The sequence below is a fragment of the Scomber japonicus genome, chromosome 21, assembly GCF_027409825.1.
Source record: "Scomber japonicus isolate fScoJap1 chromosome 21, fScoJap1.pri, whole genome shotgun sequence".
NCBI lineage: Eukaryota > Metazoa > Chordata > Actinopteri > Scombriformes > Scombridae > Scomber > Scomber japonicus.
In genome coordinates this window covers 21481065-21501814 of record NC_070598.1, presented here as the reverse complement: position 1 = coordinate 21501814, position 20750 = coordinate 21481065, and the positions used below count along the sequence as shown (strand labels likewise).

Genomic DNA, 20750 nt, shown 5'->3' with positions numbered 1-20750 from the left:
GATAATTCTACATTGATAATAAATGTCGGACTTAAACAGTGACTCTGTGTTCTTTTTTCTATTGTCAAAGTCTGATGTTGTAATAGTGACTGTAGTTAAAAAGTCTGCAGTGAGCATGATAATGTACAAACAGTGAAAAAGCTGAATATATTTTTAAATAATGTAATTTATTAATATTTATTAATATCTCTCAAAGAGATATAAAAAGTTCACATTTTCAACAAAGCAAATAAATAAACTAGAAAATCAAAAAAGACACACACCACTAACAAAGAACAAAAAAAAAAAACGCTGAGTCTGCTCTATCCTTACCTCCACTGATGACCCTGGCTGGGTAGTGTGCTTCCTCCCTCTGATACCCCCTCTGCTCCTGCCTCTCCTGTAACATGTGGCTCTCTGAGCTCTGTAAAGCTCTGTCTCCCCTCTGTCTGGCCAGCCACTGCTCCACCTCCTCCACCACCCCCACCAACTCCTCCTCCTCCTCCCTCCTCTCTCTTCCAGACTGGGGCTGGGGCAGAGTTGCCTGCCTGACCGCCCCCTCAGGAGAAGGCAGCTTCCTCTTGCCTCCTCCCAGATCAGCAGCTTCTTCAGCCTGGTAAGGATGCCTCTGCTGGTCAGCTGACTCCTGGGACCTCCGGGCCGGGCCGTCCGGTTGGCAAGTGGGCAGAGGCCTGTCAGAGCTGGGAGGGTTGGCCTCGACCCGGGTGGCACCTCGGGGTATGTGGATGTCTCCGGCGTGGTCGGTGGAAACGGTGCCTCCTGGTCTCAGAGCGGAGGAGGATGATGATGAAGAAGGGAGGTGTCCGTAACGAGAGCCTGCACCGTTTTGAAGCTGTGGGACGAGGAGATAGAAAAAGATGCGGACGAAGAAAGAAATGGGTCAGTCGGCCACAGAGGCTGAGAAACAGGCTCGGGCAAAGTGCACACAGACATAGACACAAAATTGCAGAGAATCATGCTGACTAATCACCGCCTGCCTGACTCACTGCACTTCCTGAGCATCAAAGGGCAGCCTATCTTGCCGGTCAGCATCAGCCCACATCACAAAAGCCATGCCAGCTAACCTCCCTACACACAATGCATCCAGCTGTAGCCTAAAAACACACAGCTTGAAAATAACTTGAAATACACACATACATTAAATATGAACTAACCTGATGTTTATCTTGAGCAATGAAATAAAAGCAACACTTAACATCCATGGAAAATGTGAAACTGTTGAGAAAAACCTCACAAAATCTTTTAAATAAACACTGTCATAGTACTTTAACTTCTTTTAACTTTAGCTTCCATCTTCTCCCTCAAACAGCTGCTGGTTTCCAACGGGCTAATGACAAATAGCTGCTTTCAGTCCATGTGTGGTGGTGAATGAGAGCTGAACTGCTTTTGTTCGTCCCTCTCTCTCCTCCACCGCAGCCACACAGCCTCCAAGCGGGATGATGAGCACTGACTCACAACTCACTCAGAAGCTGGGCCATGCAGCGAACTGTACACTCATAATGAAATCACACAACGCTGAGATGGGGCCCAAAAGACAACAACGACAAAAAAAAAAAGATGCCATACACACAGCACGTGATGTTCACAGAAATGTATGGCCATTTCTGAGAAGTGCCTCAGCTGCGTCAGCCTCCAGTGTCTCAGGCAAATGCATGGCGATTGTTGACAGGAACCTTACTTGTAGGTGCTCTACCGGTCCCTCATATAGATCCTGTTCATCACTGATGTCTATGTCTGAGGGCTCCTGGAGCAGAGACATGTACATGCTACAATGCTTGATTCATGTATTTTCTATTTTGATCAGAGGAATGGATTATCCTGTATGGGCCTGCAATTATTTATCTTACTGCATATTTACATATAATACGTTACACTAGGGGTTTTCAAATCTGAGACTGTGGGCCTGCCCTCAGACAAAGCCTGGAAAAAGGCATTTCCTCACCCATCATTAGTTTACTTGCTTAGTTGATTATGTTATTTGATCCCTTGGCTTAGACATTTGACAATTGAGCCAAGATATTGCTGATATTGCTATTCCACATATATTCAGACTACACAGAATACATAAAAAACCCTGTCACATGGCCTTTATTAGTTTCTGATTCTGGGAAAGTGGAAAAAAACTAATGTCAAATTACCCAAAACTGCTGTAACTTTGATTTATGTCTTTAACCAAACACATTTAAGCTTTTCTACATGATCTCCTTTCAATAATGAATGTATTTTTTTTTTAACTTCCATTCACTGAGCCTCCCCTGAAACTGTTTGGATCCCTCTGGAAAGGCCCACCTCCCATTTTGAAAACTACCTACTTAATATTGTAATTCAGTAACGTCAGCTGCTTCTGTCCACTCTTTATACACCTGTTGCATCCATTGTAGAAAACAGATCCCTCTTGTATTGATCTTCTCATATCTCCATTTTTGTGAACTTTTTCATTGTGGACTTGAGAATATTTTCTTTTAAAGAAAACTTAACATTCCACTACCACTAATTTACAGCACTGCACAATAGCTTGTAACCTGTGGATAAAATTCATTGAATTTTTTTTTAAATACTAAATGCCAACATGATAATATCAATGAAAATATCAGGGCTAATGGTGATGTACAGCAGGTGTAATGTTCACTATGCTCACTACTTCAGTTAAGCATGTTGGTGTCCTAATATTTTCCAATTAACAGGATTAATTATCTGTTGATCTGTTCTATGTAATTTAATGGCGTTAATATTAACATTTGTAACAGAAAACAGTGAAACATGTCACACTTATGTTGATTAGACATTTCTGCTGGAAGGAACTCCTCATTGTCACAGCTGAATTATGCTCATACAGTACACAGCACTTTTGCAGTTATCCTTGCTATTACTGCATCTGACAATTTTTGAAACTTTCCAAAACCAATAATCAGAAAATGAAAACCATTTTACTCAATAATTGACCACATGTGGAGAGGTGACCCCGGCCTTACTGTTCACAGAATTAGAATGAGTTTAAATGCAGATTTCAAGTAAACTTCAGAACTACAATATGGAAACAAAACCAAACTGTTAATCATCCTGCTGCTGCCTCACCTGCTCCATATCACCCAGTGTGATGGGTTGCGTCTGGTAGCGAGCGTTGGCCCTGCGCTGGCGTGTGTCCCCTCTGGTGCGGGTAACCCTGGAGGGAGGCTGAGCCAGCCGGTTGAACAGTGCCATCTTTTCTGCCAGGCTGAGGGTGCAGAGGTCGGGCTCGTCCTGAGACGGACTCTGACTCTGGTCTTTTTCTTCCATTTTGGACGCCTGCTTGGAGCTTTGAGCCTCCTTGATGGCTTGAGCCTCCTTGATGGCTTGAGCCTCCTTGGTTTCCTGCATCTGCCTGGCCTCCCGCGCCTGCTCCCGGGCGGCGGCGCTCTGCTGCGAGGATGCCTGCAGGCTGAGGGGAGGATGATACACCCAGGAGACAAAGAAATGGAGACTTCTGGTAAGCTCATGCAATCTAGCGAGTGGCATGCTGCATATCAGGCAGTTCTGTGGAGCTAATTATGACAAGAATATTCGATAGATGTTTAAACCTTCAGCTAAAATGTGTCATTACCCATGCAGGGTGAGTCATGCCCACTACAAACAGAACCGTGGCATCAAGTAGAGTCATGTTGAAGTCATGTAAAGATATTGGTGTAAAAGGTCATGTAGTTTCCTCCAATCACACAGGAGGGCACCAAAACGTCAAAAAACACTGTGCATTAGGACTCTGCATTACTTAAAGGTAGAAACTCATAATATATCATTACCACTCTGAGATGACAACTATGCTGAGGTAACTGAGCAACATCCAGTACTGATCAATCAAAGTTAGTCACACTGGTAGGTTGGTGTGAGCGTTCGTGCGAGTGTTCGTGCACACACACACACACACACACACACATATACACTGTGCTGTGTACCTGTATGGAGGGAGAGTGCTGCAAACTAGGGTAGGGCTAGGGACGCGTGCTACAGCAGTGTGAACAGTCACCGTTTGTGGCACGTGACTGGGGACGCTACAGTAGTCAAGGTCAGGGACATAGTCACACACACACACACACACACACACACACACACACACACACACACATACAGATAGGTGACAGAGAGAACAAACAGGTGATAGAAGGAATGAGCCGGATGACTTCCAGGTGATGAACAAAAAAGGGTCATTCAAACAGAGACAAGAATATAAAGTATGTTGAGGTGTTCAGAAAGATGGCTGGAGGCCAAAATTTCATTTTGGTATTCATGGAGAATTTCACACACACAAATGAAATTTTGAATGACTTCCAGAAGAGAAAAGGTGATGGATTTATGTTTCAGGTTGATAAAGTGAGGAAAGGTTATAAAAACAGTGTCTGGTTGGGGCTTTGTCACACTTCAGTTATCTAGGAGTTGTATGCAGACCTACTAAAGAGTCATTTCAGCTCTAAACTTCTCAGACAGTTTCATTTTTGTAACTGTTTGAAAGGTCAAACAATCCAAGATTTCACAATGAGAAAAGATTAGAAAACTCCCCAAAAAATAATAAAAAACTTTGGCAGAAGTTAGTTAATTCTTGCTTTCTATGGGACCTTATTAATCATCAGATAAGCAGCCAGATCTATTGTGACCTTTTAGATATTGGGAACCATTGGACTAAGCTATGTAAAGTTGAACTTACTCCACCCCCACCAGCAATGACAGCATGAGCAACTCAGTATCAACAGTCTAATAAGGTAATGTATAAGTAGTTGATTTTAAATGCAGGACTTAGTATCTTTACATTGTGGTACTTCAGCAAATGATTAATCACTTCTTCCACCACTAAAGGGGGAGTTACGTGCTGTATCTATTTTTTTGGCCAGGCCATGACTTCCAGCTCTCCAGTCTTTATACTAACCTAGTCTAAACTGACTAACTACCTCCTGGCTTTAGCTCCAAACTAAATGCACAGACATGAGAGTGGCACTGACTTTCTGACTGATCTCTGCAAGACCGGATATAAGCTGATTTCCAAACATAACATAATAGTACATTACAATAACCTGTAAAGACTTACGTGGCGGCGATGACAACCTCTTCAGTGGTGACTGGCTGAGTTCTGGATCGGTCTTGTGTACGCCTTAGTCTCCTGTCCACCGCTGCATTCCTTGATCTTGGTTTAGGAGCTCCACCATCAACGTTCTTCTCTAGCTCCTACATGGGAACATTTGGGGAAAACATGGAAAATCATCATAAATCCTAGAATAATCCCAGGGTGAGAGTTAACTCAGTTGCATTGAGGTTAAGTCCAAAAGTGAAAGTTGTTGTTGCAACAAGAACACTAATTTTTGACAAGGGAATATTTACATTCAAAGAAACAGCGGGTGTGATGACTGAATTGGCTACTGATGTAGATGAATGTGTCAAATAATTTGCATAAGAGTGATTTAATACAGATGATTGAGTGCATTAAGATCACATCTGTTATCAAAGCTGTTTGGGAATTTAAGTATCTGATTAATTGATCCAACCAAGATTACAGAGCATATTTGGGGTCAAGTTCACACATGTGCAGAGCTAAAATGTGTTCCATTAAAAACGCTTGTTCCATGCTTCATGTAGTCTGATCCACGCATGTGATGAAACCAAAATCATTTCCAAGCTTTGTGCTCCTCGCGGTGATGAGTGGGCCGAAAAAGAAAAATCAGTGCTTGATTAGAAGCACATTTCTCTGGGTGCTTGGTGTCCAGACCCAGCGTGTGATCTGCTGACATGCTGCATGTGGTGGGAGAGGAATGCTCACTCACCACCTGTATGCATGTGTGTGAAAAGGTCAAAAGCAATGAGAGCACAAACAAACAGGTTGAAAAGTGAGGCTCACCCTAAAGAGAGAGCGCTTGGCTGCCACGCTCAGCTTGGCCCGGTCATCTAGCTTCTCTTCATCAGCTACAGGAAGAGACAAGGGGGGAGAGAGAGAGAGAGGGAGGCGGAGAAGAAAGGAGGCCTGAAAACATTAACTCTGCATGATATCTTCTCAACAGATGATGTGTAGTCATATCTCAGCTTGGGCTTGGACACAGCATGCTTTTAACTGGGAACCTTCATTACAAACAAGGTAAGACGTTTTAAAGATGTGGTGATTTTTCCAGTCACGAAGACTCTGCTGAGAAGATGTTCTGTAAGTATTGGTTGCATCATGGGAAATGTAGTATGACTAAAAGTCAGGATATCTCTAATACTGCATAACTTTTTATCAATGTAACAAATGATCCCATCAATATAAAATATATTTGTTACACATCTGTTCTTAGGTGCTGCTATTAGAAAAATGTTGATCAGATGACTTTAATATTTTGTTGCTGCAGGACTTTTTTTTTTTTGGAATACATGGTTTTTATTTTCATCTGATCATACTGAGAACAATTACTGACAGCTGATACTCTTCTCTGAGAAACTGTGAAGCATATTTTATGTTCTGTCTTTTATCATAAGTCATGTGATTTATTTTTATTTTTGTTTTTATATATAACCCCTCTTTTATAATTTAAGTATTCATTCATTAGGCATTGTCCTGTTGTGCTTTGGAAATAAAGTTGGAAAAAAAAGATTTTAAACAACTGTTTTGGCAACGTATTGTGAGTTCCCCAACATTATTGATGTACATTACCCCTGGAGTACTCCTTAAAAATGCAAACAAATGGTGCAGTGCAACTTTTCTGCTTACAACACAGTTTTGTTTTTTAGAAAAAGCTGACACAATAATATGCACTTCCTCCACACATTAAGTCTAAAGAACAAAACTGATTTTCAAGAATCTCAAATCTCCCAATCAGACTTTTTAACATTCATTTTTTATGTTTTAACCGTGACACCCTAATACATTACAGCAAATTCATTTTAGAGGAGTGTTGCTCCACAATTGTGCCACAAAATCACTTGTGGTGTCCGAGCAATGTTCCATTTAGTGCCATACAAGAAAACTTTCTCACCCCAAGTGTAATTGTCATTAAAACCCTCTGATCACCATGATAGTGTTCACTTCATCATTATACACCAGCTGGCTTCATAGCTGGGAGCAAAGATAAACCACAAAACCTGGGACTGGCGTCATTTGGGAGACTATGCAGAGCTAGACAGGTGTGAGAGGCACGGTTACACACTCTCTCTCTCTCTCACACACACACACATTCAGATTCTCTTGTGTGCAAGACATCTCTGCAAGACATATGACATGACATCACCAAGCAACTATTCCCTTTGACTGACGCCGCTGTGCTCAGCTCTGCTCCCTCTAATTCACAGACAGTACAGAAAGGCAACCGGGCTGAGTGTGTGCTTATAAAAAGCAGATGAGCCGCTTCTGCCCTCTGTGGAGCTGCTGTGCTGTTATGCTACTGTGAGCACCAGTAATGACTCTATAAACACCACCACGATTGTTGTGCTTTCCTGTTAAAAAATAATAATGGTTTAAGAAAGGAGATTTGAGTCATATGGTCTCCACCCTCATGTCTATTCATGGAGCTTTGATATAAATCCACTGGAGAATCACATTTTATTCATTTGTGGTCGGATTCAATTGTGTAGCTCAACTTAATCATGTCAGTCATGTTGTTTTCATTGGCAAATGTTCAGAGTAGATATTACTCTGCTTTGTGAAAGTATCGACTATTGAACGGCAAATGACAGACTTACAGACTGCAAGAATGATTCAAAGCAGGTTTAGTTCAAGTGGAAAGCAACTAAACTGCAGTATAAACATAATGGGATGCTTTTAAGATCACCCTGATCTCATCAACTCTTCTCATCCAAAGACAAAGGGTTGATTAAACTTCACTTTCTCACAGAACTGTGGTAATATCAGAGTTATGAGTCCTCTGGTTGGGTTTTGGTGACATTCTTACCCTTTAAAAACAACCTAAATATAGTGTGACGGTTTGCTTTTGTTAGTATTAGCTCATAAATCAAAATTACACCATATAAAGTTTTAAAAAAACATACTCCCCGTATGATTCACTATCCCCAAACAAAACTGGAGCACTTTTCACTGCTGCAAATATGCCATCAGCCATTATGCAAGTTGAAGTCTCAGCTAAGCAAGTTGATTGGTCAAATGCATAAAACAGTTATGCTACTAATTCCACTGAAGTTCACTGAGTTTAATCCATTATTTAACACACACATGTAAAGAGGGGAGGCTACAGCAGTTCATAATCTGTATTTTCTTACTACATATATGTAAACATTTTTGTATAAAATATGTCTAATAACAATGAATATGCTTATATTCCATCTATTTATGTCAGTGTGTTATTGTTTTATGTCCGCCAAATCTTTGCAAAGACAAGTCATAGTAAAAAGAAAACTACTTACCTTCTGTGGCAGCAAACTCTGAACTCACACAGGACCTTCAAAAAAGTGCAAAAAAAAAAAGAGAGAAAAAAGAGCATCAGCAAAACCTGCAGATATCCACGCAAAACAATACATACCTGATTGTTATCAAAGGGTGACGAGCTGTTAGGACGAGAGAAAGCTAGGGCACAGAGGAGGTAAGGAGTTTCGGAGAGAAGCGCTCGTTTATGGTGTGCTGTAAGTGTGACAGTGAGTGTTAGGAGAAGAAAATGGAAAGGAGAAACAAAAAAAAGGGGGGAAACAGTCGGTAAAGCAGACTAAGCTGGAGAATTAGACGGCATTACAGAAGTCTGTTCAGGTCCATGGTCTCAGGGAGTGATTACCAACAAAGGCCAATTCATGCTTCATTGGTATGGTCACATGTGATGACCACTGCCAAGGCCCAATCAGAGGGACCTTTGGCCTTTAAGCTTCCCTGTTTGCTAATGTTGTTAAAGTGAGGAACAAAATCAAGGAGAAAGTGAGTGTGTCAATGTACATGTTTGTTTGTTTGTATGCGTGTGTGTTTGTGTGTGTCACAGTAATTACCCTGTGGTGAAGTATGATCCAGCTCATGGATTAATCTGATTATGGACTTAGTGCATACTATAGAATTATATATTGTAGATTAAACAGCAGCACACACTTGATTGATCAGAATAGTGCATGAAAACGTGATTAGAATCAACATTTCTGTGCTTAAAACTTACTAAAATTCACACTATGCGATGATTTCCTTGGCATGCATGATCATATGGATATTTTAAAGCATTCTTCACTCTCAGCCATGCATTCCTGAGTCCAGAGCAGTACCTATCAGTCTCCTGGCGCTCAGCAGAAGTGATGGGCTGTGTCCTAAACCTCTCTGAGGTCTTTCTATTCTCCCCTGGATAGATATACTGTCGGGGTCTACGCCCCCTGTCCCTCTCCCCTCTCCACGGGGCCTCGTAGCCTGCAAGTGCCCTGTTGCCCTCCTCCACCTCACTGGAGGGCCCACACAGGAGAGGGACCAACAGATAGAGTACCCAAGGAAAAGAGAAGATACAGTGTGGTGAGGGAGAGATAGAAAAGGATGGGTAGCAACAATGGAACTGTTAAAAAACAGAGGTGAAAGTTTGAATATTCAGTCACTACCCCTGGTTTTTAAGTCAAACATGTGAGCGAGATCATGCGAATATTTATTAGCGGTTAAAGCACATGCGTGTTCATTGGCCTCTCAAACAAGTCACAGTGCCAATAACGAAAAACCAAAAAACAATCGTCATACGAAGCTTGGTGTTAGGAGATTAATGCTTGAATGCCATTACTAAAGATTAGAAACTGTGACAGAATCACTGCGCTTTGATGTTAACTGAACACCAGACTTGGTTGCTTGGTTAGTCATTCAGTAGCAGCCCATGTTATGTAATAAGCATCAGTGTGAGTTCCACAGCAGTCAGCCAGTAAGCAGCAGTGGTTTACTTTGCCACCTACAGCTCGTTCCTGCGGTTGGTTGGAGGGGTGGTGGTGCTCTCCATGTAGGAATGTCTGAGCTGGGCCACAGACATTCGGGTGTCCTGGTGACTCTCTCCATTACTGAAGCCTTCGCGCTCCCTGACCTCCCGGGGATCCTGGGTCTGGTGGTGCAGGTTCCTCTGAGTTGGGGCTCGTGGACCTCCGACTTCTGATAAAGAGCGATTGAACGCTGTGCTGGAGGTGGAGCTTTCTGGGCCTGCATGCGTTGCTCTGGGTTGGATTTGGCTGGTGGTCACCCCTTTCTGGATATAAATGGCATTATCCCGCTCTCTGGGCCTGCTCTCCACTTCTTGCAGATGGGTGGTGTGTTCTGGTTCCTCCCACCTACCTCTCCGTCTTCTTGGAGGATCTTCTATCTCAGCCTGCACCCTGGACATCCCCAGCTCCTCTTCCATCCTTCCTCTCCGTGGATCTTCAGTGCTCCTCTCCCTGCGGCGGATCTCTGAAGGCAGCACTGCTTTCCTACTCTTCAGAAGGCCCTCGGTCTTAACGCCCTCCGGCTCCTCAATCTCTTCCTCCTGCTGTTGTGGAGCAACACCTCTGGATGGAGCACCAGAAGCCATGGATAGGTAACTGGGGTATCCACTGCCTTCTTGGCCTCCTTGCAGTCCAGATCGGGTGAGCTGAGCCTGGGGGTGATGGTGGGGTTGGTGGTGGGAGTAGACCTGCTGGGGGCTCGGTGGCTCTGAGTGGTAGTGTGTAGAAGGCTGGGACTGGTGTTGAAATTGTCTGCGGTACAACGGGGCTTCTGTAACGTTTCCCAGCTCTGGGCTCCTCTGGCGACCTTCTTCTCTCACAAGCCTCTCCCTAACTCTGATTCTTCAGGGAGACAAAGTGCTGGTTAACATTTATGCAACCTGAACACACACAGCTTAACTGTCTGAAACTCAAAAATAATCAAAATTGGTTTATATAAAAAAACAAAAAACAAAGCAAAACACAGCACTCAGCTCGTACTCTTGACCATCTCTTGTGGTTACGTCTATTAGCCTGAAGAAAGGAACTGATTCTTTAATTTGTTTGATATTACAGCTGGGTATTGAACCTCACTATTTTGAGTTACATCAGTAATGCATGTGTAGAACAGAGTATTAAGAACTGCCAAATCAAATCAGTTTTAGTTATTTAGCCCAAAATCACAATGTTGTGTCAAAGGGTCAATATCAAAGGTTTGCATTGAATTCTTTTTTGCCAGATTCTTAGTCGTGTCTTCCTGTTTTAAATCATAATTTTGTAGAGTCTAAACTAAGTGTTTACAGGAAAACTCTAGATGGTATCTTTAAATGCTGATGCACTGCAAAAGTTGGTAGAAAAACATTTTCCTAATAATCAAGGTAAGATCTTGCAACTAGAGCTCAAATTAACAGTCAAATACCCCTATAAATATTATTTTTTTGAGGCTTCAAAAGCCTTAGGTAAATAGTGCAATAAAAATATTGAATTTAAATGAATTTTATTTCATTTTGATCATTTTTTTCCTTACTTCTATTTGGGATAATTAAGTTTTGGAAGTACAGCCTGTTTTTTAGCCTATGTTTGTTCACATACTGGAATTATTTTCACCTTGAAAAGTCATGCTGAATTAGCTATTGGCAGTTCCTGTTTGCACTGGAATAATGGAGGAACACACAAGTATAACTGCATTACTTTTGATACTAGGAATAAACTGCCAAGCATGATAATTACAGGGCAAGATGACTATCAGCTCTGATTGAAACAAGTTAATTCAAGCCTAGGTATTGAAAACTTATTTTGTATAAGCTCAGGTAGTGAACATTTTTAAATGATACCCAGCTGTATTGATAGCACCTACCTCACCTGATTCTTAATGAATAAATAAAGAGTAGTAGAGAAAGACAGAACACAGTGAAAGATGCAAACTTTAAGCAAAAGCCCCAAAATTATAGTCAATGACATAAAGCCGCTGTTAATCAGCACAGCAACAACACTTATCATACGTTTTATCCTGCGTTTATTACAGTATGTTTAATATGATATGCTGCTTAAAATGTATTTGAACACAGGGATTAAACTGAACACAGCAACGTTTTTATGGAGAAATTAAGTTATGGTCTGAAGCCAAGGGAAGTAGAGCTCGAGGCAATGAGGATGAGGATGATGTCAGCTGACTGTCAAAGCTCAAAAGCAGAGGTTCTTAAACATGCATGTCAGCTCAGGACCCCCAATAGAGTGAATGTATTGTCACCCTAAAAGATAAGTGAAAATGTGGTGGTGGTGTTGTGTGGAGCAGTACTGGGTCCTGTCCTGATCTGCAGTTTAAGAAACATTGCTCATAAGGCTTGATGGCGTTTAAGGAAATCCAGCTGAATGGAAACATGGCAGGTGATTCTGGGGCCGGGACATGACCAGCCTGGGTGTACCTCGACGGCCAGTTGATGAGAGAGTGGGTGTCGCCCTCAGCATCAGTCTGGAGGAACCAATCAGTGTTCAGTTTCGCCCTCGCACTGTGCCGATGGAAACCCGATGGGAGACACGTGAGTGAGTGAATGAGTAAGTGAGTGTGTAGGTACAGTAATGGTCTAGATTCAGCCTTTCTTCTTTGTCCACACACAGACACACCACTGCATTACACACATCATTGACTTTACATTGAGCTTGACCAGAATGAAAATGAGCTTGGCCACCAGCAGGATCCTGCTAAGAATACAAGTTCAACTCTCTGGTGAGACATTTCATTGTTATTCGTGGTGTTGGGAAAGGCATCACACACACACACACAATGAAATATGAATAATAAATCTCTTATTTAATGCTTGTTAAATGAAGATCAATGGCTATACAAACACAATATCTCAGTTTGCTTGGATTACATCAGATTTGGCCACAGACTGGACCTATGTTATCAGTGCATCTAGAGAAAATGTTAACTAAAGTCAGACTAAGGTCTTGTCCACTAAAGCAGATTTTCAGAGGAAATGCCATCTAACTCCACCAGAGCCAAAAGGCAGATGAGTCATGCTGGGCCTCTGATGCTGCATAAAGACTAATAGCCGGAGTTGTTCTGCACAGGCCTGAGTTCAACAACATCAAGGAGAAAGTTCCTCTGCCATAAATACACAAAGAGAGAGCTCCGGAGGGGGAAATGCAGTGGGAGGAAGCAACGAATCTGCATTTCACAAAGCCAAATAAGACTTTTTTATTAACAACATTTAAATTTAAGACCAAATTAAAATCAAACAACACCAAAAGGTATATCTCATGTGAGCATAACCGAACCAAGCAATAAAAATGTTTAGTTTACTTCTTTCTACGTCTAGTTTCTACCAGTAATTTTAAAAGGCATGCTACATGCTGTCTTTTTCATTGCTTTTAAAATAGCAGGTTAATCACAAAGGCCTGCAGTTTCCAGGTGGAGAGTTTTTCTTTTCTGGCCAGGCAATTTGCTTCTAAGTAATCCTGGCTCTCCAACTACACTTAACACTACATCAGAGGCAAAAAGAAGAAGATGGTACAACACTGACAACACCATTTTTAAAGAAACTTCATGTTCAACTATACGCTATAAAACTAACACTGGACCTTGAGGTAAAATTGGTTTGTCATCTGCCAGTTGCAGAGTAAAAAATTAACTCTGAAAGTTATTTTAATCCATTATGGCATTAAAGTGTTCAGAAGAAAATTCCTTAAATTCTATAATAACTAGGCAACTCAATCTGCTGCAGAAAAAAACAGCTACTAAATGGACTTGGAGATTGGATTGTTTTGTCAACTGTTTCCAAGGTCAAGATCGAGTTTAGGAACTAAAGGGCGTCACAAGTTTGACATATTTTAAATTTTACTAAGTGCTCAATTATAACCATTTATATCACACTTCACTGAGAATCGTAAATGGCCAGGAGATACCCTCAGAAGAGGGAACTCTCTCCTATTTGTTTCTTCCCCTCAGGCCTCACTGGTCTTGATCAGGCCCAGCTGTGGATCAGTGACTGTGGAGTCACACTGAGCCACCCTCCCTGCACCACGGACACACACCCAGCCAAGTTTTGAAACCTGAGAGAGGGACTGAGGAAGAGAGAGTGGGGGCGATGCAGACAGGAACAGAGTCCGATAGGGAATGACAGCCTGGTCAGGTGTAAAGTCAAGAATGCATCTTTATCTGTTCATTAACAATGGCAGACCACAGGGCCATAGCCTGTAGCTGACCTGGGCTGGACCAGCTGGTTGTTACATTAGAAATAAGGAAAAGAGAGAGATATAAAATACAGAGGAGCATGTGCTGATAACATCTGTGTTATCTGCACTGGAGCCAAAACTCTCCTTAGTACCCGTCCTCTTCAACAGATAACACCACTTACTTTTTAAGACAGTCACTTGAGGGTAATAAACATCTACTGTTATCTCTCTTTCCAATCAGATGCTACAAATACGAAAGCAAAAGCAGGCTAATTGCTATTTAATCTGTCATTGCTCAGGAAACTGTTTGTGGCTTTCGCCAGAGCCAATACTGAACCAGTGCAATAAAAACTATTTGAGTACATTGTTGTAATAATAAGTTGCTAAAAGTCCACAACCAGGACTAAACGTAATAAAATAAAACAATTCTCTAAGATACCACTTGGTGCTCTGATCAGCATTGGTAACCTTCAAGATACTCTCTGGGCGTTTTCAAACCTGTGTTGTTTAGTCCAGTTGCATTGACTCTTGATCATGTTTCCTCTTGGTAATGTTTGGGCAGATCTGAACATAGCAATTGTACTCGATTGCTGACCAAAACAAATACACAGGACCCTTTTGAGGAAGTGGTCTCAGTCTGGACACAAACAAATTTTGAAGTGGTTTGTTTGTAGGGGGAACATAATCTAATCTTGATCTGACCCAAATATAAGGCCTACACTGCAAGTTTGAGCTAGAAAGCTAATGTAGCCAGGTGCAAATGAGCTGGGATGCAGATGAGCGAAGTCTGTAGTTGCTAGCAGCTAGTCTGAGAATGAATGGAAATCCAAAGTGGGCTAAGAACCAAGTATATTACCTTGATGTGGAAATTCATGCATTTTGCTTTGCAAGAATTTTTTACTCATCCATTGATTCAGACTAGACCAAACCACCTATAGGTTTCAAAACTCCCTGAGGTGCAATTCTCTTTAAGAATGTGGGATCAAACTCATAGGTCAAACAGCCCTGGAAGTAGCTCTGAGCCAATTGTTCCTTTGAGAATTTGAAGTCCAGCAATTTGCTAGCTGTTCTGAGCAAATCCACCTGAAATCTCTAGAACACCAACACCAACATTTTGTATTAATCTCTCTGTATTCTGCAAGTTCAGCTGTAGGTCTCAGTGGGACTAACTTGAGAATAGTTCCAAAATAAGCTCAGGTTGCATGACCTGGTATGAAACCACAGTCCTGCCAACAGGTCGACCTTGGACATGCATAACTGAGAAGAGGGACAGAGATGGAGCATGGGAGGGTGAGTCAGTCTGATGGATAACGCTGTCACAGCGAGTCCATCTATTAAAAGACAATGATGCAGCAATGTTCTGGCCCACATGGAAATCATGTTTGACCCTTGTGTATAGGAATTTGAGGGAATGCAGGGCCTGGACCCTTAAGTAAAAATGATCTACTAATGAGATATCAAAAGACACAAGTAGAGGAGAATGACCATTTTTCCATAAAGCCTTAATGTGTACACTACTTTTTTTTAAATTTTGCAAAGCCAGACAGAGGATACTACTTTTGATCAAAAATGGAAAAAAAACATCTGAGACTCACCCCTGTCTGCTGAGGATGTTGTGAGCCTGCTGCTCGATGAAGAGGTCCCCAGGAGACACACCATGTTTAGGTGAGGAGAGGGAAGCATGCCTGCTCATCTTTGGTGAACTGGGTGGCACCCCTGTGACTGAATAGTCCTTAGCAGGCACCCTGGCAGTAGAGGACAATGATGTCACATCCATGTATGAGGAAGAGGGTGGCAGCTCAGGAGGAGCAGCCCTGCGTTGATTCTCCAGGTTCATCAGCCTCTCTCTCTCTGAGAATGAGTCCACTCTAGTTCGACCCATCTCGTAGCCAGGGTCAGGTTGGCCGTGTTGGGGCATTGTGCGTCCTGGCCTTGAACTAGTGGCAGAAGTGCTGTTGTAGGAACTCAGAGTGATGTCTCTCCCATCCTCCCCAACTGACTCCCCTCTACTTCTTCTCTCTGAGCCTTCAAACTCTTTCTGGGTCCGAGTGTAGCGCGAAGGATTATCCACATCGGGCTCATGATCCAAAGAGATGCCATAGCGCTCAGCTAGCTGCCGGCGACGCTCCGCCTTGTAGCGGGCGATTCGTTCAGCCTTGGACTCTAGCTCTGGGGCACTGGTGGTGGACACTGAACGGTAGACTGGCTCTGTGTGAATAGCGGACTGAGGGTCGGGTCTGCAACGAGCTCTGGACTGTCGCTCTGGAGCAGTCATCTGCATTTCTGGGCTTTCAAATTCTTCCATGCCATACCGCTGGACTGTGACTATATATGGCAGACAAAAGAACAGAAGGCAGTTATTTGGTTATTCCCATACAAGCACAGAAAAGAGATAAAAAACACTGCCTCAGTACTCTACATGTCTCACCACCACAGGGCTCAAAGGGGTCAGAGGCCCTAGTGTATCGTGGTGTATCCTCCTCCAGAAGCCGGTTGGCCACCAAGCTAGGTAGCAAAGATGGATGCACCTCGCCCTCTATACCCTCCAACCGTCGAGCAATGCGCTCCTTTCTACACACACACAGGAAAATTATTTTGCTCATTTACATTACCAATATCAAGAATGCTTGGAGCCTTTTGATACACAATCATCTTCTCACCTGTTCATTTCCCAGTCACTTGAGCTTGTGGTAATGCCTTCAAATCGTTTCCTCAACTCAGAGACTAAAGGGAAAATACATAAAATACTATCAGTCAAACAAAAAAAATTAGTCTTCCAGCAGTGTTGTCTTGAAAATAAAATACTGTTCCAAAAAGAACGTCATGATAGTCAAGTCTGATAGTCTGACTGTTTGTGTTTCTTGTTTTGTTAAGACTTGTTTAGTGATGTGGCCGGATACCCTGATCCTCGCATTTACTTTGCTGTGTACAAAGATATTGTTATCAATAGAAGAGATGGCCAGAGCAATGACAATAAGTTTGACATCTGATGGCAGGACATAGGAGCTTTGGCAGTTTTACACAAAAAGCTTTAATATCCAAAACGTTTTGCTTTAATTACAAAAAATGGTTGAAGTCCAAGTGGAAGAACAATGAACAGTTAGTGAGACTACACAATATAAAATGGTCTGTTACCCTGCCAATCACATTCCTAAATAACCACTTCCACCTATTCTGCAATATCAAACATCTAATGATTTCCACACTATGACTATAGCTAAGACTATTCTTTGTCATTCCCATACTCTTCATACTCATAGTATGGACTTGTCAGGGCCATCAACAGGTCATCAGACCATTACATTTACCATCCAATACAACTTGACAGACAGACAGACCATTTATTAGATCTACATTTTGGATTAAATAGGACCTGTCAAGACAATAATTGTAGCAGTTCATACTGTACAATATGCAAGAACTGTTCTTGTAGAAAAACTGGTTTAAGATTAATCTTGACATAAATCCACCTGGCAAAGAAGCTGCTGTTGCACAACAACAACTGTCAGAAACCCTGGGAAAGCTTATATGGTGATGGTCATTTGCAAGCAAGCACAGATAAAAAAACTTACAAACTCACCTTTGGGGAGATTGGCCAAGAGACTAACATCTATATCCTTGCTGCTTTTGGCTGGGTCGTCTTTTTCGTCGAAGGAGAATTCTTTCTGGAAGCTGAGGGGTGCAGGAAAAATACCAACTGTTATTGAAACAGGGCTTAGCTGTGGGAAACTGGCTTTGTTTATAGACTGACAGTGTAAGCAGTTGTAAGGGGCTCACTGAATCAATCTGAATTTGATCAAATAGTCCAAATAAAATTGTGCTTGGAAGCAGGGTGATTTTTAATGACGGTCAAGAATCTCATTAATCATCCAATGGATTATAGATGGGGCAACAAAAACAAGCAATCAAACATCTGAACAATACAATCTGTAAATTTCATCATCTCTTGAATCCCCAAATATTTATCTTGAAATTATGAGAAGGTTTTAACGCTGGCACATCCTTTGCCTTACAAAGATGCACAACAAATCTCTCTCAGGAACATGTTGAAGTAATTTATGGATTTAATTCAAAACCACAAAGTTACAATACAACTACAAAAAAGAACTGGCAGTTGATTATTTTTTGTAGAGAAACAGTCACGAATTGGGAAAACATGACTTTGTGGTTTTGTCCATTCCAGCAACCCCAGAGCTGTGAACACACTGATATACAAACACATTGTAGATCCTTCTCTATAATAACAGAATCAGTTTTCATGACTAAATATTTTCCAACATCTGATTCCCACATGCCACACCCACAAAGTTTGGCATCAACTCGGAGTCACAGTACCTGATGTCCTCAGTGACACTAAAGAAACATTACAGATTAGAGGCTAATGTGTTGGCCTGTTGGAGTATTTGACACCTAGCCAACAAAATGATGCTGAGCAATCCTGCTAATTCTGCAGCAGGTTGGTTTTACACTGGCAAGCAGCTAAGTGAGCTTATCTTTTACTATCTCACTAAGCTTTGACACTTGCCCAGTTCAAAGCACCCAAGCTTTGTCTGATACCTTGCTATGCATTTATTTCCACAATCAAAGTATTACACTAGGGACGTGCTTAATTGATATCTATTTAGTTTTGTTTTTGTCCAGGATAGGGCTCAAACACAAATATTGAGCCTTTAAGTGAGACTATGCATAGCACGTTCTTTCTCTTAAATAAAATGAGTTCATAAGCAATAAAACATACCATTACTGAGACCATTTCATTTTCTGACTCTCTACTTGTGTTATTGTTACATTAAGTTTAAGCATTTACCATTATACCGTATCACTTATCCTTCATCACTTGTGGTCGCAGTGACTGCTTTAAGGCAAAGGTTATCAAGTATTACTTTAAATGTCCTACACATGATATTTTGGCATTTTCATGGCATGTGAATATGGTAAATTACGTGAGATTTGTGATGAATTTTGATATATTGTTATAATTATGTGTGCTATTATGTATATTCTTTAATATTGCAGTATTTGTTTTCTCTTCCTCTTTACTACTACTACTACTACTACTACTACTACTACTACTACTACTATCTGCCTTTGCAAGATTATCTTAGACTTTCTAAAACTTTTAGATAGGAAGTTGAGTGCCCTTTTCTGTCCTTTCCATTCTTCACCTTGAAATCCCCATCTCTTTGTTTAGCAGAATCACCACCCAATCAGATCATTTGTCAAGCAATGTATTAATGCAGAGAAGGTAGAGCAAAAGGGCCACTTTTCTTGGTGATGATGCTTGGTAAAGAACCTGACCCTAATATGTAATTTTTTTTTTTATATGAATGAAAACTTGAAATGTTTTTAAAGCCATGCCAGCCTTTTTGTACATCTTACCTCAGAGCTCTCTTCTGTAGCAATCTTGGATTGCCGAGTTTAATGGGGGTGTCACTCCCAAGACCTGAGAACACAAGAAAAGAGTGTAACATTTAGTCACGTCACACTGTTCACTGACTAATTCCAACTCAGTTCATTAAAAGTGGAAACTGTAGTTGCAACTCAGCATCTAAAGGTGAACCAGCCAGTCTGTCTGCAGGTCCTTGGCACAGAACCACATTAATTAAGTGGACTTCAACAGAGAAAACAAATGATGTGGAAAACAATAATCTGCCTGCCTGACTAAATCACATCAAACAATAAGTGATCTGTGTAGTTAAAAGGCTTGCAGCTCCCCCAATCTCCACCCCCACCCATCCCAACAACGGCAACAGACACACAAATCATGACTGCACATACATCCAGAGACACTGGCTGTCTTCATCTTAAGTATCAGTCTATGTGCTATGCATGAGGTCATAGCTCATAACGTTTGATAGAGGAATGACTGCCTGTGTGTCACAGGCGCTGTAAAATCTGATCACACGTCAAGGTTGCCTTGCACTGCAGCTGGGACGATGCCAGGAAGAGCCAAACACATTATTGTCGCTGGGCAGCACTTCTATACCCGGTATGAATACAGATAAGGGACTGCATGAAGAGACAGAGGAACCATACTTGTCCAATTCCTAAAACCCCACAAGCACACTATTATGAAGCTATGTGATAAAATGCAATTAGACAGAGTTAACAATCTAACCTATTAAAGTCTAGTGTCTATTAGGAAAATGTCAGTAAATGAGGGCAAAACAAGACATAAACACCTGCCTATGGAGAAAACAGCCTCATTAGTAAGAAGGGTATTAGTGGGTATTAAGCATCATAAACAGTCTACTAAGGAATGCATGTTCTGTGGAGCATCCCTTTAAGGAATGTCTGTGCTTGCTCCACTTATTCACTCCAAACCTCAAACGTGTGGTTTTGGCTGCCCTGGACCTCGGAGTGGCCAGAACTGTGCAATTTTGGGACAAACATGTGGTCCCACTTCCATCCCCTCCAAGTTCACCTCAGGGCCGAGTGACGCCCCAGCTCCCCCACTGCTCCACCCAAACCCCTAACCTCTCCCCCGAGGCCACCCACCCCTAACCCCCCATTCCAGATCTGTTAGTCCTTATTAAGGATGTTTGGGTTGATGCTTTAAATCCCTCCTGCTTAAGCAAAACATCATTTGAGAAGAAAGAAGGCTTATTTGGAGAGGGCGGTATGCCTGGATGTGTTTGGGGATAGTCGTGTATTGTTTCAGCTGGGTGGAATATGGATGGTGAAAACACGACTCATTCCTCGCAAGCCTTGCACGATAATCCAGGTTATCTGAGCTG

At 41.9% G+C, this 20750-nt stretch overlaps 1 protein-coding gene across 1 annotated transcript in view; it reads right to left on the bottom strand.

Annotated features, from left to right (window-relative positions):
* The window catches only part of svila (supervillin a), a 47191-nt gene extending 27375 nt beyond the window's left edge, over window positions 1-19816 (bottom strand). The window contains exons 1-14 of the mRNA XM_053342357.1: window positions 19792-19816; window positions 19393-19456; window positions 17594-17685; window positions 16674-16737; window positions 16442-16584; window positions 15609-16338; window positions 12261-12344; window positions 9838-10698; window positions 9178-9348; window positions 8347-8381; window positions 5858-5922; window positions 5054-5190; window positions 3076-3418; window positions 313-832 (exon numbers count right to left, since the gene is read on the bottom strand). Of these exons, the coding sequence (XP_053198332.1) occupies window positions 313-832; window positions 3076-3418; window positions 5054-5190; window positions 5858-5922; window positions 8347-8381; window positions 9178-9348; window positions 9838-10698; window positions 12261-12344; window positions 15609-16338; window positions 16442-16584; window positions 16674-16737; window positions 17594-17685; window positions 19393-19456; window positions 19792-19816 (3334 nt within the window). The remainder of the gene's footprint in view (window positions 1-312; window positions 833-3075; window positions 3419-5053; window positions 5191-5857; window positions 5923-8346; window positions 8382-9177; window positions 9349-9837; window positions 10699-12260; window positions 12345-15608; window positions 16339-16441; window positions 16585-16673; window positions 16738-17593; window positions 17686-19392; window positions 19457-19791) is intronic.
* Window positions 19817-20750: the final 934 nt, after the last annotated feature.